Raw genomic sequence first — 16098 nt, forward strand, 5'->3', positions numbered from 1 at the left:
GTCTTGGTTACCAGAGACAGGTGTTCTAAGTTCCAGGAATCACTGATACGAGATAATTTTAATAAGACATCAATTTTGAGGATGATGCTATTTTGAACACCCAGTGTACAATGAAACACTAGTAAGTGATATTTGACTTGCTTGAGAGCAATCATGAAAGTGATACTTATTCGAGGAAAAGAAAGTCCAAGAACTCTATTATACTCTCTTGCACCAGCTCTTAATTCTGACTGTACCTTAGAATTAGCTGAATACCAATGTCTTGGTCCCATCCTACCTCACTTAACTCAGTATTTGAAGAGGTCAGCATTCAGCACTGGCATTTTTTTAAGCTCTCTATGGAATTATAACATGCAGCAGGGGTAAGAACGACTCGTCTTTATAATGTATTGAACATTCAGTATATGCTGGATATTGTGTATTCCTAGTGAATGATAGTCATTAGATAAAGGAAGAAATACAAAATATTTCCTTCTTGGAATATTTCTTGACAGAAAATAAATTACATCTTTCTCTGACACTAGCTTATAGCATACATATTTCTGTGGTTCAAGTTGGTCTTATTTTTCCATAGTCAGAACATAGCAACTCTATGCAAAGAAAGTCCATGTGTGTTTCTAGAATGAGGGAGAACAGTCCTCCAAATTATTTGGCCTACTTTATCACCATGTTGTCACAATCCAATAATAATACAAGTGAAGTGGCCAAGTTCTGCTACCTCATAGAAAATAATTGTTGCATGAGAACAACAGAGTTATGGTCCCACCTCCTTCTAAAAATAGTGTGCAAGGTGAATTGTCTCAGTATCCAAAGATCATTCAGGTTTGAAGCCATAGCTGCTACTCTATGACAAAGTGTACACTGACATTTCTTTCCTATCACAATTTAGCATCAATATTTTTATTTCTATTCGAACTAACAGAGACAGTTGGTTTCTGGGGTTAGAATTGGTTTCTGGGGTTTACCTCGGCTTTGTTTCCTTTTTAACTCTCAAAAATATCTTCAGTGTGTGTTACCTCAGTTTTTTATAGGCTAGGAATTATAGCATTTAATGAAGAAAGTGACGACAATCATGTGATGGCAGGTATATAGGCAGTTCATTTTAATATTAGCTACAATTGTTATATATGTATATTTTAAAGAGTGAGTTTTACCAGGTGAACTTTCACAAACATTAAATTTTTAAAAATAACTCATACTCTCATTGATTCATCCAGTATTTTGGAAAGTATTCATTGTATGTCTTGTCAACTGCCAGGCACTTGACGAATTTTCAGAAAATGACACTGTTGGAGACAGAAACATTTCTTGCTCTCAGGAACCTAATGTTCTACTTTTAACACTCACACCTAAACCTGATCTTTGAAATGTTTTTTTTTTGTTGTTGTTGTTGTTGTTGTGAAGTAAAATGTAGAAAAGTACAAAAGACCTAAATATGGCTCAATGAATCATCACAAAATCCACATAATCCCAACCACAACTGGAAATAAAATGTTGCTAGCACCCTAGAAAACACCCTCCCCTCCTTCCTCATTTTCCTCTTCTTTTTCTTCCCCCAAAGAAACCATTATTCTTTCAGCTCTGTGGTTGAATTTTGCCTTTTATTAAATTTCATATAAACATTAGCATAGCGTGTGCATATGTGTAGCACCTTTTGCTCAAATTTTTATTTTTCAGATTTATTTTGCTGAAGTTAGTAATAGGTCGCCAATTTGTATTGTTGTATAATATTTATTACGTGAATATGCTATATTTTATTAATCCATTGTTCTAGATTATGTTCATACCTGTTTGGATTATGTTTTTGGATTATCTATTACTAATAATGCAACTATGAACATTCTTGTACAAGTCTTAGAGTAGACATGTGCATGTGTTTCTTTTTTACATCTAAGAAAACAGAGAGAAACTCTTCCAGAAGTTCTCTCTCAAAAAGAAGAAAAGTCCTCAGAAAGTCTAATCTTGTGCATCATGAGCCAAATACATATGAATTCATACATATGAAACTTAAATCTATGGCTAGAGGATGAGATTATGTTAATTATTTTGGTCTAATTATCTATCCTACCATGAGTATCTAAGATGGATTCAGCTTCTCAAAAAGAATGTGGACTTCACAGATACCCAATAAAATTTGGGATAATTAATAAAGTGAGGAGGGGAAATGTGGAAAAGGCAACCACAACACTCATTGGAGTTAAGAGGTACACAGAAAAGAGCCATCAATGTGAAGTCTAGGGTTATTCCTGAAGTCCATTTACCTTGGGTTAGCCATCCTACCAACTTGTGTTGTTTGTTTTAACCATTCTTAAATAAAAGTGGGAGAATGTGGAGCAACTAGGACTCATTCACTGCTGGAGGGAACATATTTTGGCATTATCTGTTAATGATGATCATCCATGTTCTATATCCCAAAAAGTTCATCTCTAGATTTATTTTAATAAGGAGTCATAGAGGTATAAGGAGTTGTTGTTAGTATCTCTTGACTGCATAGTCAATCCATCTTTGGGTTGAAGCTGACACTGTGGAGGATAGAAGGGTGAGGTAGAATGAATCTGAGTTTTTAAATACATAGTTGTGAAGCTATCTAGAGCACCGTGAAGTTCATCCTCTTTAGGCTTTATGATTATATATTCCAGTGCCTCCCAATTTAGTTTAAATGTTCTGATACTTGCAATGAAACTTATCTTAGGTAATAAAATCCCACAGACGGTAATCTGATAAGGATCATTGATGATTCTAATAAACAGTCTGCATTTACACATTGGATATATATGTCTAATATTTGACTCAGTCAAATAAACATACTTACCGATAGCTATTAACTTATTTTTTAAAGATTTTATTTATTTATTCATGACATAGAGAAAGAGAGAGGCAGAGACACAGGCAGAAGGAGAAGCAGGCTCCATGCAGGGAGTCCGACATGGGACTCAATCCCAGGACTCCAGGATCACACCCTGGCCTGAAGGCGGCGCTAAACCACTGGGCCCCTGGGGCTGCCTGATAGCTGTTAACTTAATATTAAAAAACTGAACTTGGTAAGAGCTAAGGAAGTCCTCATAAGCAGGACAATTCATTATTAAAATTGATACTTGGGGTTTACATCCTTGCTGAATATCTCCCCTTTTTTCATATATACATAAGCAGAGAGCATCTTTCCTAACAGGTTCTGTGAGGTTCCTTACTGGGATGTAGAGAATCCCATAGGCCTGTGTGTGAAAGAATAATTGGTGCCCTAATGTTCTTGTTCACAAACTATCACAGTGTCCTGTAAGAGCTCCTAGTCCTGGACAATACAGAGTGGGGTCCCTTCTTCCCATGATCAGATTATGGGTTCCCTGTGTCCTTTAGAACATATACTCACCTTTCTGATATTTTCTACCAAAATCTGCTTTTTGCAGTGGCTGGAAGACATCTTTAAAATGAACTGGTTGATATGTATGCCTTGCCCCTGCAGTTGTGCATTGCTCTCAAAGCCAAGAAGAAGTGTAAGATGATTTATCACATGTGTGAAGTTAAATTGTGAGCTCTATTTTTATTCCTCAGTATGGGGAGATCAAATTATTGATTATCTGCAATAGCAAGCTTATGAAATTGGAATGTTATTAACTTTGTGCCAAAGGTACCATACTTTTATTGAGCTCAGGCATAAACAAATTTATTGTCCTAAAGGAAAATGAGTGTGAGCAGCCATTTATTTTTGGATGATCTTATTTTTTTATAAATATACAGTAGCAGATTCCTTGGATCCAATTTCTTTTTCAAAGCCTTTTTCAAAGCATAATGGTTAAATGTTTTGATTTTGGTAAACTGTAGCGACTATTGGTAAATATCATTGTTTTTCTTCATTGGCAAAATGGGGATAATTATAGAAATAGCAGCGTTTTAAGGACTAAGTGGGAGAATGCATATGAAGTCCTTTTTAAAAATGTATTTATTATTTTTTAAAGATTTTATTTATTTATTCATGAGAGACACACAGAGAGTGGCAGAGACACAGACAGAAGGAGAAGCAGGCTCTAGGCAGGGTGCCTGATGTGGGACTCTATCCCAGGACCCTGGGATCACACCCTGAGCCAAAGGAGACACTCAACTGCTGAGCCACCCAGGCACCCCTTCATATAAAGTCCTTAAATTTATTCCGTAGACATAGTGTATATTGAAAAGCAGCTTTCATAGGTATGATGATTTACCTGAGGAAAACAAATTAGCAAGAACATTTATTCTTTCCACACATCTTAATTAAGCATGCTGTTGTGGAATTTATAGTCTAGTAATGGAGGCAGACAATAAACAAATCAATACTTAGACATTGTAACAAATGTTATGAAGCAATCAAGGACTGGCTAGAGCATACGAAGGGTGGTGGGGTGGGTGACAAAGTTAGATAAAACTATTAAGGGATAACATTTATGTGAAGGTAAAGTTTGTGTTGAAAAGTCAGAAGGCAGGGGACCTGGGTGGCTCAGTCAGTTAAGCATCTGCCTTAGGCTCAGGTCATGATTCTGAGGTCCTGGGATCAAGCCCCACATAAGCTCCTCCGCCCTCAGTGGGAAGCCTGCTTCTCCCTCTCCTGCCTGCTGCTCCCCTGCTTGTGCCAAACACCACCCCCCTTTCTTTCTCTCTGTCAAATAAATAAATAAAATCTGGAGAAAAAAAGAAAGTAAGAAGGAATAAACCATGCCAACTATTGATTTGGGATGTGAAGGCAAGAAAAGACTGTAGGCAGGAAGGACAATACATGCAAACATACTGGAGTTTGGCCAAGTTTCTGGAATTTAACAAACTTGGGCAACATGATGTAAGGAACAACACATTCTTCTGTTACTGATGCTTTTGGACTGAGGATTCTCAACGGATTCTGTGATCTGATGAGAATCTGGGGTAGAAGAGAATCTCTGTAAGAGTAGAAAAAGGAAAGAATAGAGATTTATGTTATATAAGCAGTAGAGATTCACAGTAGAGGTGATACTAACAGAACAGAAAGTCAAATGAAGAGGAATTTTTAATAGAAAAAATTTAAAAACTTTCATTTTGCTGACAGATCTCCTGAGAGATTTTTTTGATATATAAAATACCCTGTATTTAAGTCATTGTATGTATAAAATAAAACTAAAACTTGTACCAAAAAAATGTTACTGAAACTAATGTTATAAAAGAATGACATACTGATTATTTAAAAATAGTTTAAACATGAAAATAAATGATTTTTTTGAATTTTTTATTAATTTTTTAAATTCTACTACTTATCTATGTCAGAGAAAGAAAAAAATGTAAATTCTGTCTTTAAGATGCCAAATATCAATGCATTTTAAGATACCCAAAAAGACAAACGTTTTTATATCTTACCTATATGTTTGCTGTTATACTCCCTCGGATAGTGACTAGATTTTTCCTCCTACAAAACTCAGATCTTTATTGAATTTGTGGGAATCCAAAATACATAGATTAAAATTTAAAATTCCATAAACTGCATGATTACTTGTCAGAGTCCAACATACAAAATATGTACCAAAATTCAAGTATTTATAATCTTTTATATAATTGAGAGCAATCTCTTACTGAACATCTATCAAATATTTCTTTTGTTTTTCTAAGCCACTTTTTTTCTAAATAAAATCAATTTTTGTTTCTGATTATAAACATGAACTTATTACATGTTGGTAATCATGCATAAGTTCAAATCATGCATAAAAGTGGAAACATGAAAATAAAAGTAATCTAATTTACAGCATGGTGACTCAGAAGATCTAAAGTAGGAATAGGAACCTGGGAATATATAGTTTTAAGAGCCCACTGTATACACACACACAGAGACACACACACACAAACACACACCCTTCCCACTGGTTTAAACACTCTGTGACTGAGATTCTCAAATTTTATTTCATTTTATTAAGATTTTATTTATTTATTCATGAGAGACACAGAGAGGCAGAGACATTGGCAAAGGGAGAGGCAGGCTCCCTGCAGGGAGCCAGATCCTGGGATCCCTCCCTGAGCTAAGGCAGACACTCAACCACTAAGCCACCCAGCAGTCCCTGATTCTCAGCTTTTAATATGCCTATGGATTGCTTAAAGATTTGTTAAAGATTTTGATTCAGGAATCTCAGTGGGGTCCGAGGTCCTGCATTTCTAGCAATATTCTAGCAGTGCTCATACTGCTGGTCCAACATTCCTGATCAGATGGCTTTCTAGCATTTTTAAAAAATATTTTTATTATTTATTTATTTATTCATGAGAGATAGAGAGAGTCAGAGGGAGAAGCAGGCTCCATGGAGGGAGCGCCATATGGGACTCAATCCCAGAACTCCAGGATTACACCCTGAGCCGAAGGCAGTTGCACTTAACTGCTGAGCCACCCAGGCATACCATTTCTAGCATTTTTAAAAAAGTTTTCAAAGAAGACATTTTTAAGAGTATATTGATATTATATTAAATATTCAATATAAAATATTAATATTCTACTTAATTATAATATATTATAATATAAAATACGAATATAATTAATAAATTATAAGTTAATTAAGATAAAATGTTTACTGTAAAAATTAAATGAGTAAATTATTAAATTTAATATAAAATCATAAAAAATTTAAGAGTGAATTTTTAGTTCTCTTTTGATAAGATTACTTTTTAAAGTAAAAGGCATAAGAAATAATTACTTGTAAAGGCTATTACATTTGGATAGATACCTTTACCTAGAAGTTCAATTTTATGTTTGTGCTCAGCACACTCAACTGTCAAGTCTGTTTTTTTGAGTCATTATCAATCTGTTTCTGCCCAGGCCTTCTTATGGGGTTGACAATGCCACGAAATGCCTTGTCTAATGATCAGACATTATTATTCCTAGAGAGCCCACCTATAAATGAGGAGACCTTGACTCCAAAGTTTGAATTCTAAAGAAACAGCTAATGTTGAATGAGAGAGGTTCTTTTTTCTTTTTTTAAGATAAATCTGGAAACAATCCCAGATTATGCATCAGCCCCATTAATTTAGACCTCAGCTGGGAAAACTCTAGAGAATAAAAACTTCATTTATTTACAATATAGGGGTTCATTATTCTTCTTCCTGGAAAACATCTGTTTTTAATTTTTCTCAGCACATATTAGATATAAACCTAGAAGCAGCATCTATAGATTCAGCCCTTTAGTTACATGGTTGGAGCTGTTATAAATCTAGCAGTGGTCACTTTATAACAATAATTATAATGGATCTATTTTCAGGGCTAGGTGTCAGATAGTGTGTGAAGCACTTAATAACCATTATCTTAACCTTACATAAAAATATGATATGAATGCTAGTGTTAATTCTATTTTAAAGATAAAAACTTTGAGAGGTTTAGCAAGGTTAAATAACTTGCTCCAGGTCATAACATAGTAAATGATAGAGGTAAGACATGATGAATCCAGAAAGCAAGTACTTTCTAGTACTTTCTAACTCCAAAGTATGTTCTTTTAATTCTTCAACTCTTTTTTTTCCCTCTGTCTGGCTAAGTAGGCGACCTCAATTATGACAAAATCTCTCACAAATAATTTTATATGAAATAATTCATTTGTTTATTGTTTTGGCTTCTAATCGTGATGATTCTAAAAGATTTAGTGATGCAATTCTGAAAAGTAGTATTCCTCCTAAGCAAGATTGTATTTTCGCCTAATGTATTTTTCCTCCTAATCTGCCAGATGATGGTAACAATAATAATACAGCACCAGCGTGCTTGGATCATTTACTTCTTAGTATGAGGAGTTGCTGTAAGAGAGTGAACCAAATGATTTAACATATATTCCCTTCCCTTGAAGAAACTTTAATAGGGTGCATTTGTCTGAGGTAGAGAGAGAAAGAGCAACAGAGACACACAGGGGGAGAAACAGAAAGGAAGAGGGAGAGATTTTTTTTTTAAGACACTTTTGCATGAACAAATTAAGTGGTGTAAAATTCCATAACGATGATATCCAATGGGCCAAACACATTCTTTTCTCAGAGTTACTGGAATTGATTTGAAAATCTTTTGGTCAGAGAGCTGTTTTTTTTCTTCTTAAATTAGTGAGATTTAGGTCATAGGACAAGAGCTCTTAGGCAGTGTTTAGCAGTGCTCTAGAGAAACGAGGAATTGAGGTCCAGGAAGGATTTTCCTAGCAGAGAACTGGCCTTTGCCGACTCTAAGGCCTTTCTCTTTGAGAACTCCTTGAAATTTTGTCCATCCTATCATGCACTGTATGGGTACTTTATGAAATTTCAATGTTGTTTAAAGTCATTATGCTAATTGAAGTGCAAGATGTAAGACTGGCTATGTTAGATTTTATGCAGATGTGTGGCTCAGTTTTATAATGGTTCCTCTTTCTAAAGCTTTAAAGAAATGAAAGAGATTACTTGCTTACTGAGTTGATCCATGCCAGTGATTACTCTTAAAACTCTGTCTCCCACTCTCATTCTTAAACCAGATTAATCACACAATCAGCTTTCTTCTACCATATGTAGTCATCTGTTTATCTATACATACACACATATACATATATATATTTTTTATATGCAAATTGATGAATGAGTATGATTGAAGAAAGATAATAAATATTATATATATATATATCTTCAGAGTAATGTGGCAGTAGTTTGATTTCTGACAAGATCCATTCTGTATCATAGATTTATGAAAATAAACTGAAATGAGGATGGGAAATTTTATATTTTAAGTTTGTATTTTTTTTTCAATCTTACCATAAACCACAGAAGTAGCCAACATTCACTGCATGCTGATAAAAATGAAAATGGCAGCTGTTGCAAGGTTTGCATTGCTCCTTGATCTGGAAAATAGAATCCTGTGATCCTTTTGTGTGTGTGTGTGTGGAGGGAGAGAAGTTGAAATTTGGGGTAGGAGGAGGGGCAAGATAGAGGAATTCTGATATCTTTCCAAAGTTAGCCTTAGCTTCTAGCCCTACTTGTAAGAGTTTTCTGACAGGTTTGGGCATAGAAAACGGAATCACAGGATATTATGTAGCTTCTCAATCACTCAACGTAGGCAATTTCAATTACACAATTATAGTACGTTAACTATTAGCATGAGATTCTGGATTAGGAACTTCTGCTGTAATAAAGAGTGGCTTAAAGTCTACAACTACATTTTTCTTCATAGTACCAGGTTCTTAACAATCCAAGATAAATGAACCGCCCTTGCTTTCGGTGCAAGTGAGGGGAAAAAAATACACATACACACAGCCTGGGGGAAGAAAAAGCACCAAGACTAAGTTCTCCTTAGTAGTTCAATTGAAAGAGGAGAGGCTTGTCTGGCGGTTTGTGGGAGTGAATCTAATTATCAGTCTCTTACTTTCATTAATAGGTTGAAGCAAGTTAACTTCTTAGGGGAGGAAGAAGTAGACATTGTGTCTGAATTCTGAGACTACATTATGATATTTTAAGCATCACTTTCACAAAAAGAGTTTTTCTTAGGTCCTTTTTGAGCTTTGGCAGGTGGACAAGAAGAATATCAACTATGAGGAAAAGGCAAAAATTACTCGGAAAACATGGTATACTTATAGATGGGAAAATAGAGCATTCTGGGAAACAGGGGAGTACACTATAATAAATTTGAATCTACATCTGTGCAGTTTAATTAGCTTGATGAAGCCTCAGTGAAAAAATTCACTGTCATCCATTATAATACATACTATAATCCTGTTTCATTTCTCCTTTTTCCTCAGTGGCCTGTGAGTAAAAAATCCTCTTGGATATAGTCAATGTTTCCTGAACAATATTTTTGTTTTCTTAGCCTCACCAGCCAAAAATCTGATGATGACTATGAAGATTATGCTTCTAACAAAACGTGGGTCTTGACTCCTAAAGTTCCTGAGGGTGATGTCACTGTCATCTTAAATAATCTCCTGGAAGGATACGACAATAAACTTCGGCCTGATATAGGAGGTGTGTTAAAGTATTTTGTGATGCCTACCACATTAGAAGAAAACACTAGTGTTTCAATAAGTGGAAATTTTTAAAGGATTATTATATGCTGTAAAAATAAAGAATGTAAAAGTAGCATTCAGACATGGGGGTAGGAGGGGCCTTGATAAATGCAAAGAAGAAAGAGGATCGATGATCTTCAAGTGAGGCTTGAGAGCTGGAGATTCAAATTCTCCTAGATATCTTAGACAAAGGCTATAGAAGAAATGTGACCACTTCTTTATGAAGTAACATCAAAAACAAACAAGTAAATAAATGGTAAAGAAAGGATATAGTAGTTGCCTACTGCTGTGTCATAAAATGTCACAAATCTCGATGGCATATAATAATAATTTAGTTAGCACTTTGGTAGGGGCAGTCTAATCTAAATTAAGCCAGTTTAGGGCTGCTCATTTAAGAAAGCAATATTCTCATTGTACTCCTGCGACCAGCAGACTAGCTAGGAGTATCTTTCTCATGAAAATAACAGAGTAGGGCAGCCCTGGTGGCTCAGTGGCTTAGTGCCACCTTCAGCCCAGGGCGTGATCCTGGAGACCTCGGATGGAGTCCCATGTCAGGCTTCCAGCATGGAGCCTGCTCCTCCCTCTGCCTGTGTCTCTGCCTCTCTCTCTGTTTCTCATGAATAAATAAATAAAATCTTTAAAAAAAAAAAATAACAGAGTAAGATGAAGTAGAGGCTAATACATAAGGGTTAATGCTTGGGATTAGAAATAGTTCACTCACTTGTTCATGTTGTATTAGCCAACACAGGTCAGATGTCAAGCCTGAAGTTCAGAGGCCGAGAAGTAGCCTTATTGCGGAGAAGGCAGAGGCATAGAGGCAGGGACTAGTGAAAAATTCAATCCAACACAGAAAATTAGGGCATGGCACTTTCAGGGAGAGTGGAAAAAGATGAGAAAAACATACTTGTTGAATTGAAGCCCAGAATGCTATTATGAATCCTTGTTCATTAAATTTTAAATGAAAATGGAGCACGTCCATTTGGTCATGGATGTAATACTACATGATTTTTACTGTCAGTCCTCTTTGACGAATAGGTGTGTATTGGATTTCCATATGGTTTCCTCATATTATTTGATGAGTCACACAATTGAGTAAGTCATTGAAGAAGATTGATTTTGTGTTGACTGAGGTGTATGAGGATAAAGTGGTCATGAAAGGAATCAACAGAGGGCAATGTTTCAAAAACAATTAATAATATTTGTTGCTGTTTATGTCTCTACTTCATTTTCTAATATTTTTTTCTGGATCACTAAGTAGTTATTTTTTCTACATGGGTCAAGTCAGGTTACCATGCTTAAGTTTACTCCATGGCTTAAAGAAAAAATGCTAAAATTAAGGTTGAAGAAAATCTGAGCAGTATTTTATTTGTTCATTTTAATGTAATTTTAAAGGCTAATCAATTTCAAAACTCCAATTTGCTTAGTTATTACATTTACATGCTTAAAAGGAGATTTTTTTTTTGGAAAACAAATAGTTACTCAAATGTAGTGAATTAATTACTGACACCAAATTAGTTGTGAATAAATCACTTCTAATATAGCAAAATAAATCTATTTCTAGAATAACACAGACTAAAACATTAAAATGTTGTGCTTCTCCACATGCACATATCTCTGTCATTCTCTTTACAGTGAAACCAACATTAATTCACACAGACATGTATGTGAATAGCATCGGTCCAGTGAATGCTATCAATATGGTAAGTTTCTAATAGTCTATTTTATTAACATATTAGACAAGAGATGTAGTCTCAAAAATAGGAAAGAATATGACAACAAAAAAATTCGTACAGGAGAGACAATCTTTCAGATTCTTTTTTCTCTTTTGTAATATGAAGATAACTTTTTTATAATTTGTTATGAGAATTAAATGTGATCTATATAGATAAATTAATTCTTGTAAAAAATGCTAAAAAACATAACAACATAACAAATACAACATAATGATACTATAATTTTGAAATAGTGTTTACCGACCTAGCAGTAAGACGCTCTGTTGAGTTAGGGAGATAAGAAAGTTTAAGTGTTCTCACGAGTGGTTATTAAAAACATATGCTGGGATGCCTGGGTGGCTCAGCAGTTAAGCATCTGTCTTTGGCTCAGGGCATGATCTTAGGGTCCTGGGATCGAGTCCCACATCAGGCTCCCTGCATGGAGCCTGCTTCTCCCTCTGCCTGTGTCTCTGCCTCCCACCCCCCAACCCCCTGTTTCTCATGAATAAATAAAATCCTTAATAAATAAATAAAATTTAAAAAAAACATATGCCACTACCTGCATAGTCAAATGCAAATAAGTTTGCCTGTTTAACCATTAAACAAATACCAACACATATCTTCCATATAACTACAGTTTTTCAGTATATTTAGCATTCTAATGCAAATTGTAAATATTTAAGAAGAAGCTATATGGATAGTTTATTTAAACATAAAACTTTTAATTGCAGGAATACTAATTCCTGGAACTGTTATCCCAGGACCACATTTTATGAAATGCTGATTCAGTGACTCTTAAATCTTTTATTTGTGTGCATGTGTGTGTGTTTCTTCTTGCCAAAGTGTATATCAGAAGTTAATTAGTTAATCTACTGGCACATCACTAATTAGTTGACAAAGACATTCATAGAATAGGTTCCCTTCTTACTGTTTGTAGACTACAAATATGGAACTAAGTGGTGAATGCAGTAATATGGCTTACCCTAGTGGAAATGTAGTTAGTTACAATAAGATGTCACAGTAGGAGGTACAAAGAAATAACACAGAACAATGCATATAAGGCAAAGGAAGAAGGTTCTAGTCTGATCCTAACAGTCTGTGTATTTTGGGGAAATAAATAATCTCCCTGTTTGTGTGTATTCTTCATTACAAAATGGTGGTGGGTTGATGGGATTGAATAGGAAATATGGATAATTCTCATCACCCAGCTCTCATATTCTGAGTACATTGAATTTTTTCTTTAACTTTCTCATTTATAGACATCATTAAAATCAAGTTATAAAATAATGTTAAATAATATCTAAATATGACAAACCGGAACTTGGGTGTTCTGACTCCAGGTCTAATGGTCTGAATTCACATCACACTTACTTCTCTGATTAAAGTCAATCACTTGCCATTTGAGTGATATATACTTGAGGGTAATCCTTTATAAAGTCATTTCTCATCACAGCACTTTGCAAATGTGCTTTGTGATGCAGTTAGTACAGTAGTAAAGTTTTTTTTTTTTAAGATTGTTTTTTAATTGGTTCATTTACTCTTGTTTAGAGAAAAGGACAAGTATAATAGTAACAAAATTTTTAAGGTTACCTTAGCATTTGGTGTTTGCTATCTGTCAGACACTGTATAAACCACTTTATGGGCAATCCCCTTTTCCATCTTCACATTATCTAACGAGACAGGTCCTTAAAGATCTCAATTTTATTATGAGGCAACTGAACTTCCAGAGCTCCAGTTTAGGACTGTTTTGAGTATTATGGGCTTGCTTCACTCTTTAGCAGTGATTCTGAACTTGGGTGATTGTTTTCCTAGAGATATATGTGGCAATGTCTGGAGATATTTTTAGCTGTCACAATATGCAGAGAGTTGAGGGTGGTGGTGGTGGTGCTATTGGCATCTAGTGGGTAAAGGATAACAATGCTACTAAGCGTTCTACAGTACACAACACACCCCCAAAACAAAGAATAAGCTGGCCCAAATTAGCATGAGAAACTGCTCTAGAGACATTGAATTCAAATGATTATACCACAGCTACGATCTTTCACTAGAATTAATCTAAACAGGTCTATTTTTTCATAAAAATATCAATTTGTCTACAAAAGATGGGTGAGTCTCCTTAGCAAAGCTTTCACTTTCTTTTGGATTATTCAAAACCAAAGTAGTTTTACTTTGCATTGGCAGTGAGAATACAAATGATAAATGCAAACAAATGCTCTACAATACAATTCTGTGTTAAAAATATTCTATTTCACCTTTTCTTTGAAACAGGAATATACAATTGACATATTTTTTGCCCAAACATGGTATGACAGACGTCTGAAATTTAACAGCACGATTAAAGTCCTCCGATTGAATAGCAACATGGTAGGGAAAATCTGGATTCCAGATACTTTCTTCAGAAACTCCAAAAAGGCTGATGCACACTGGATAACCACCCCTAACAGGATGCTGAGAATTTGGAATGACGGTCGAGTGCTCTACACTTTACGGTATGCTTTTTGAAAAAAGGAAAGCAGTAATCTCTGGGAATAAAACAAAGATCAACTCCACTCTCATAAAAGAAGAGGAATGAAAGAAATTTCAAACTACGTCAGGGTGGGCACATGTGATCAAAATAGTATGTGATGATACAAAATTAGTTTTTCTTTCTCTTATCAGTGAGCTTTTTCAAAGTCACAGGTAGAAATTATTTTCTATGACTGATATGAGAACTCTTGTTTTCTCGCAGAGACATGAAATTTCCCTTGGCCTTTGGAAGGTTACCTGATTTTTGCGCCAGTTTTGGCTTTTGCATGTGTGTTCTGCTACTTCAGAACAAGGAAACAAAAATAGTCAGTTATCCTTGGGACCACTAGTTGCTATTCTTGGAAATGTCTCTGTTTCCAAGGAAACTATTGCTAAAGGATAAATTTTGGTGTGGAGGTCTGTACCTCCTTCTCTTTAGCTGCATAATAGTAAGTACAATGAATTCTATCTCCCAGCACCCAACCCCACTACCTTCATAGGCTGACTTAATTTATTGGCTATTTTAGAAGTGGACTTCTTTAGGGATAACTCAAAGGTGGTATCTTTTAATTTCTGAACTTAAAAGTTAAGAAATATTTGGGAGATTTTCTACTTAAATTACTGGATACCGTTATCTTACCGCTTGCCTTTACGTGCCTTTAAAATATTTTTATCTCAAGGTTTCTCATGGGTGAGAGTATAATATTAAACAACATAATAGATAAGTATAGACTTAAGAACCAGGAAAATCTGGCTTTTGTTCTTAGCTCTGTATCTTACTCTCTATTTGAATTAGGACAACTCTCCAGAATTTCTATGTCTAGGACTTAGGGGCAGCTATCTGGTTGCAGGAGGTTACATTTTTACTTGGTTACATTTTTATTTAAAGAGATTAGGTAGAAATTGATGGAGATTATTGGAAAGGAGGCACTGCCACCCCCTTGGTTCGTGCTCCACCCGAGAGAGTCTTAGCAAACTCTTTTCATTTCTTTAATTTCTATAAAAAATAAAATAAAATAAAATAGAGATAGGGCATCTGGGTGGCTCAGTTGGTCAAACATCTATCTGCCCTTGGCCCAGGTCATGATCCTGGGATCCTGGGATAGAAGGCCCATGTTGAGCTCCTGCTCAGTGTGGATTCTGCTCCTCCCTCTTGCTCTGCCCCTCCCCTCTGCACATGTTCTCGCTGGTGCTCTCTCTCTTTCCCCTAAGTGAATAAATAAAAAATCTTTTATAAGTAAATAAACAAATAATTAAAAATAAATAAGACAGAGATAATAATAAACAGAGATTATAATTATTTTGTTTCTTATTTATCATAGTTTTATTTATCATAGTTTTATTTATCATAGTTTCATCATATGGAGTAAATGGACCAATAAGTAAATTTTTTTTCAATAAGTAAATTATTTAACATGCAACCTGATATATAATAAGCACAACATATATTAAAGTTATTTATGTATATTTTCACTAAAAATAATGGATAATATGATTCTTCTATATTGTAGTATCCTGGAACTTTTCACTTCAAAATGATTCCTTTTAAAAGTTCTTGTGGCAGGATGCCTGGTGGCTCACTGGTTAAGCATGTGCCTTTGGTTCAGGTAGTGATCCCGGATTCCTGGGATTGAGACCCACATCAGGCCCATGGCAGGGAGTTTGCTTCTCCTTCTGCCTATGTCTCTGCCTCTCTCTCTCTCTCTGTCTGTCATCAATAAATAAATAAAAACTTAAGAAAAAAAAAGCTCTTGGGGCATATACTTTATTCCTTATATAACATTTGGCTTAAAAATATAATACTTTAAAATAGCTTCAGAATCTTTATCAGAGTTATGTCAGTAATGGAAAAATGGCCATAATTGCAAAAGAAATTCATGGCATATATTTATATTCATCATGGATTTCATTAAATGAGAGAG

General features: G+C 35.0%; 1 protein-coding gene across 2 annotated transcripts in view; it reads left to right on the plus strand.

Moving 5' to 3' along the window:
• GABRG2 (gamma-aminobutyric acid type A receptor subunit gamma2) overlaps positions 1 to 16098 on the plus strand; it is a 107744-nt gene that overhangs the window by 18296 nt on the left and 73350 nt on the right. For both annotated transcript variants that reach the window (XM_041746922.1, XM_041746924.1), the window contains exons 2-4: positions 9767 to 9918; positions 11592 to 11659; positions 13940 to 14160. In XM_041746922.1, the coding sequence (XP_041602856.1) occupies positions 9767 to 9918; positions 11592 to 11659; positions 13940 to 14160 (441 nt within the window). The remainder of the gene's footprint in view (positions 1 to 9766; positions 9919 to 11591; positions 11660 to 13939; positions 14161 to 16098) is intronic.

Source organism: Vulpes lagopus, chromosome 3 (genome assembly GCF_018345385.1).
Source record: "Vulpes lagopus strain Blue_001 chromosome 3, ASM1834538v1, whole genome shotgun sequence".
Classification (NCBI taxonomy): Eukaryota; Metazoa; Chordata; class Mammalia; order Carnivora; family Canidae; genus Vulpes; species Vulpes lagopus.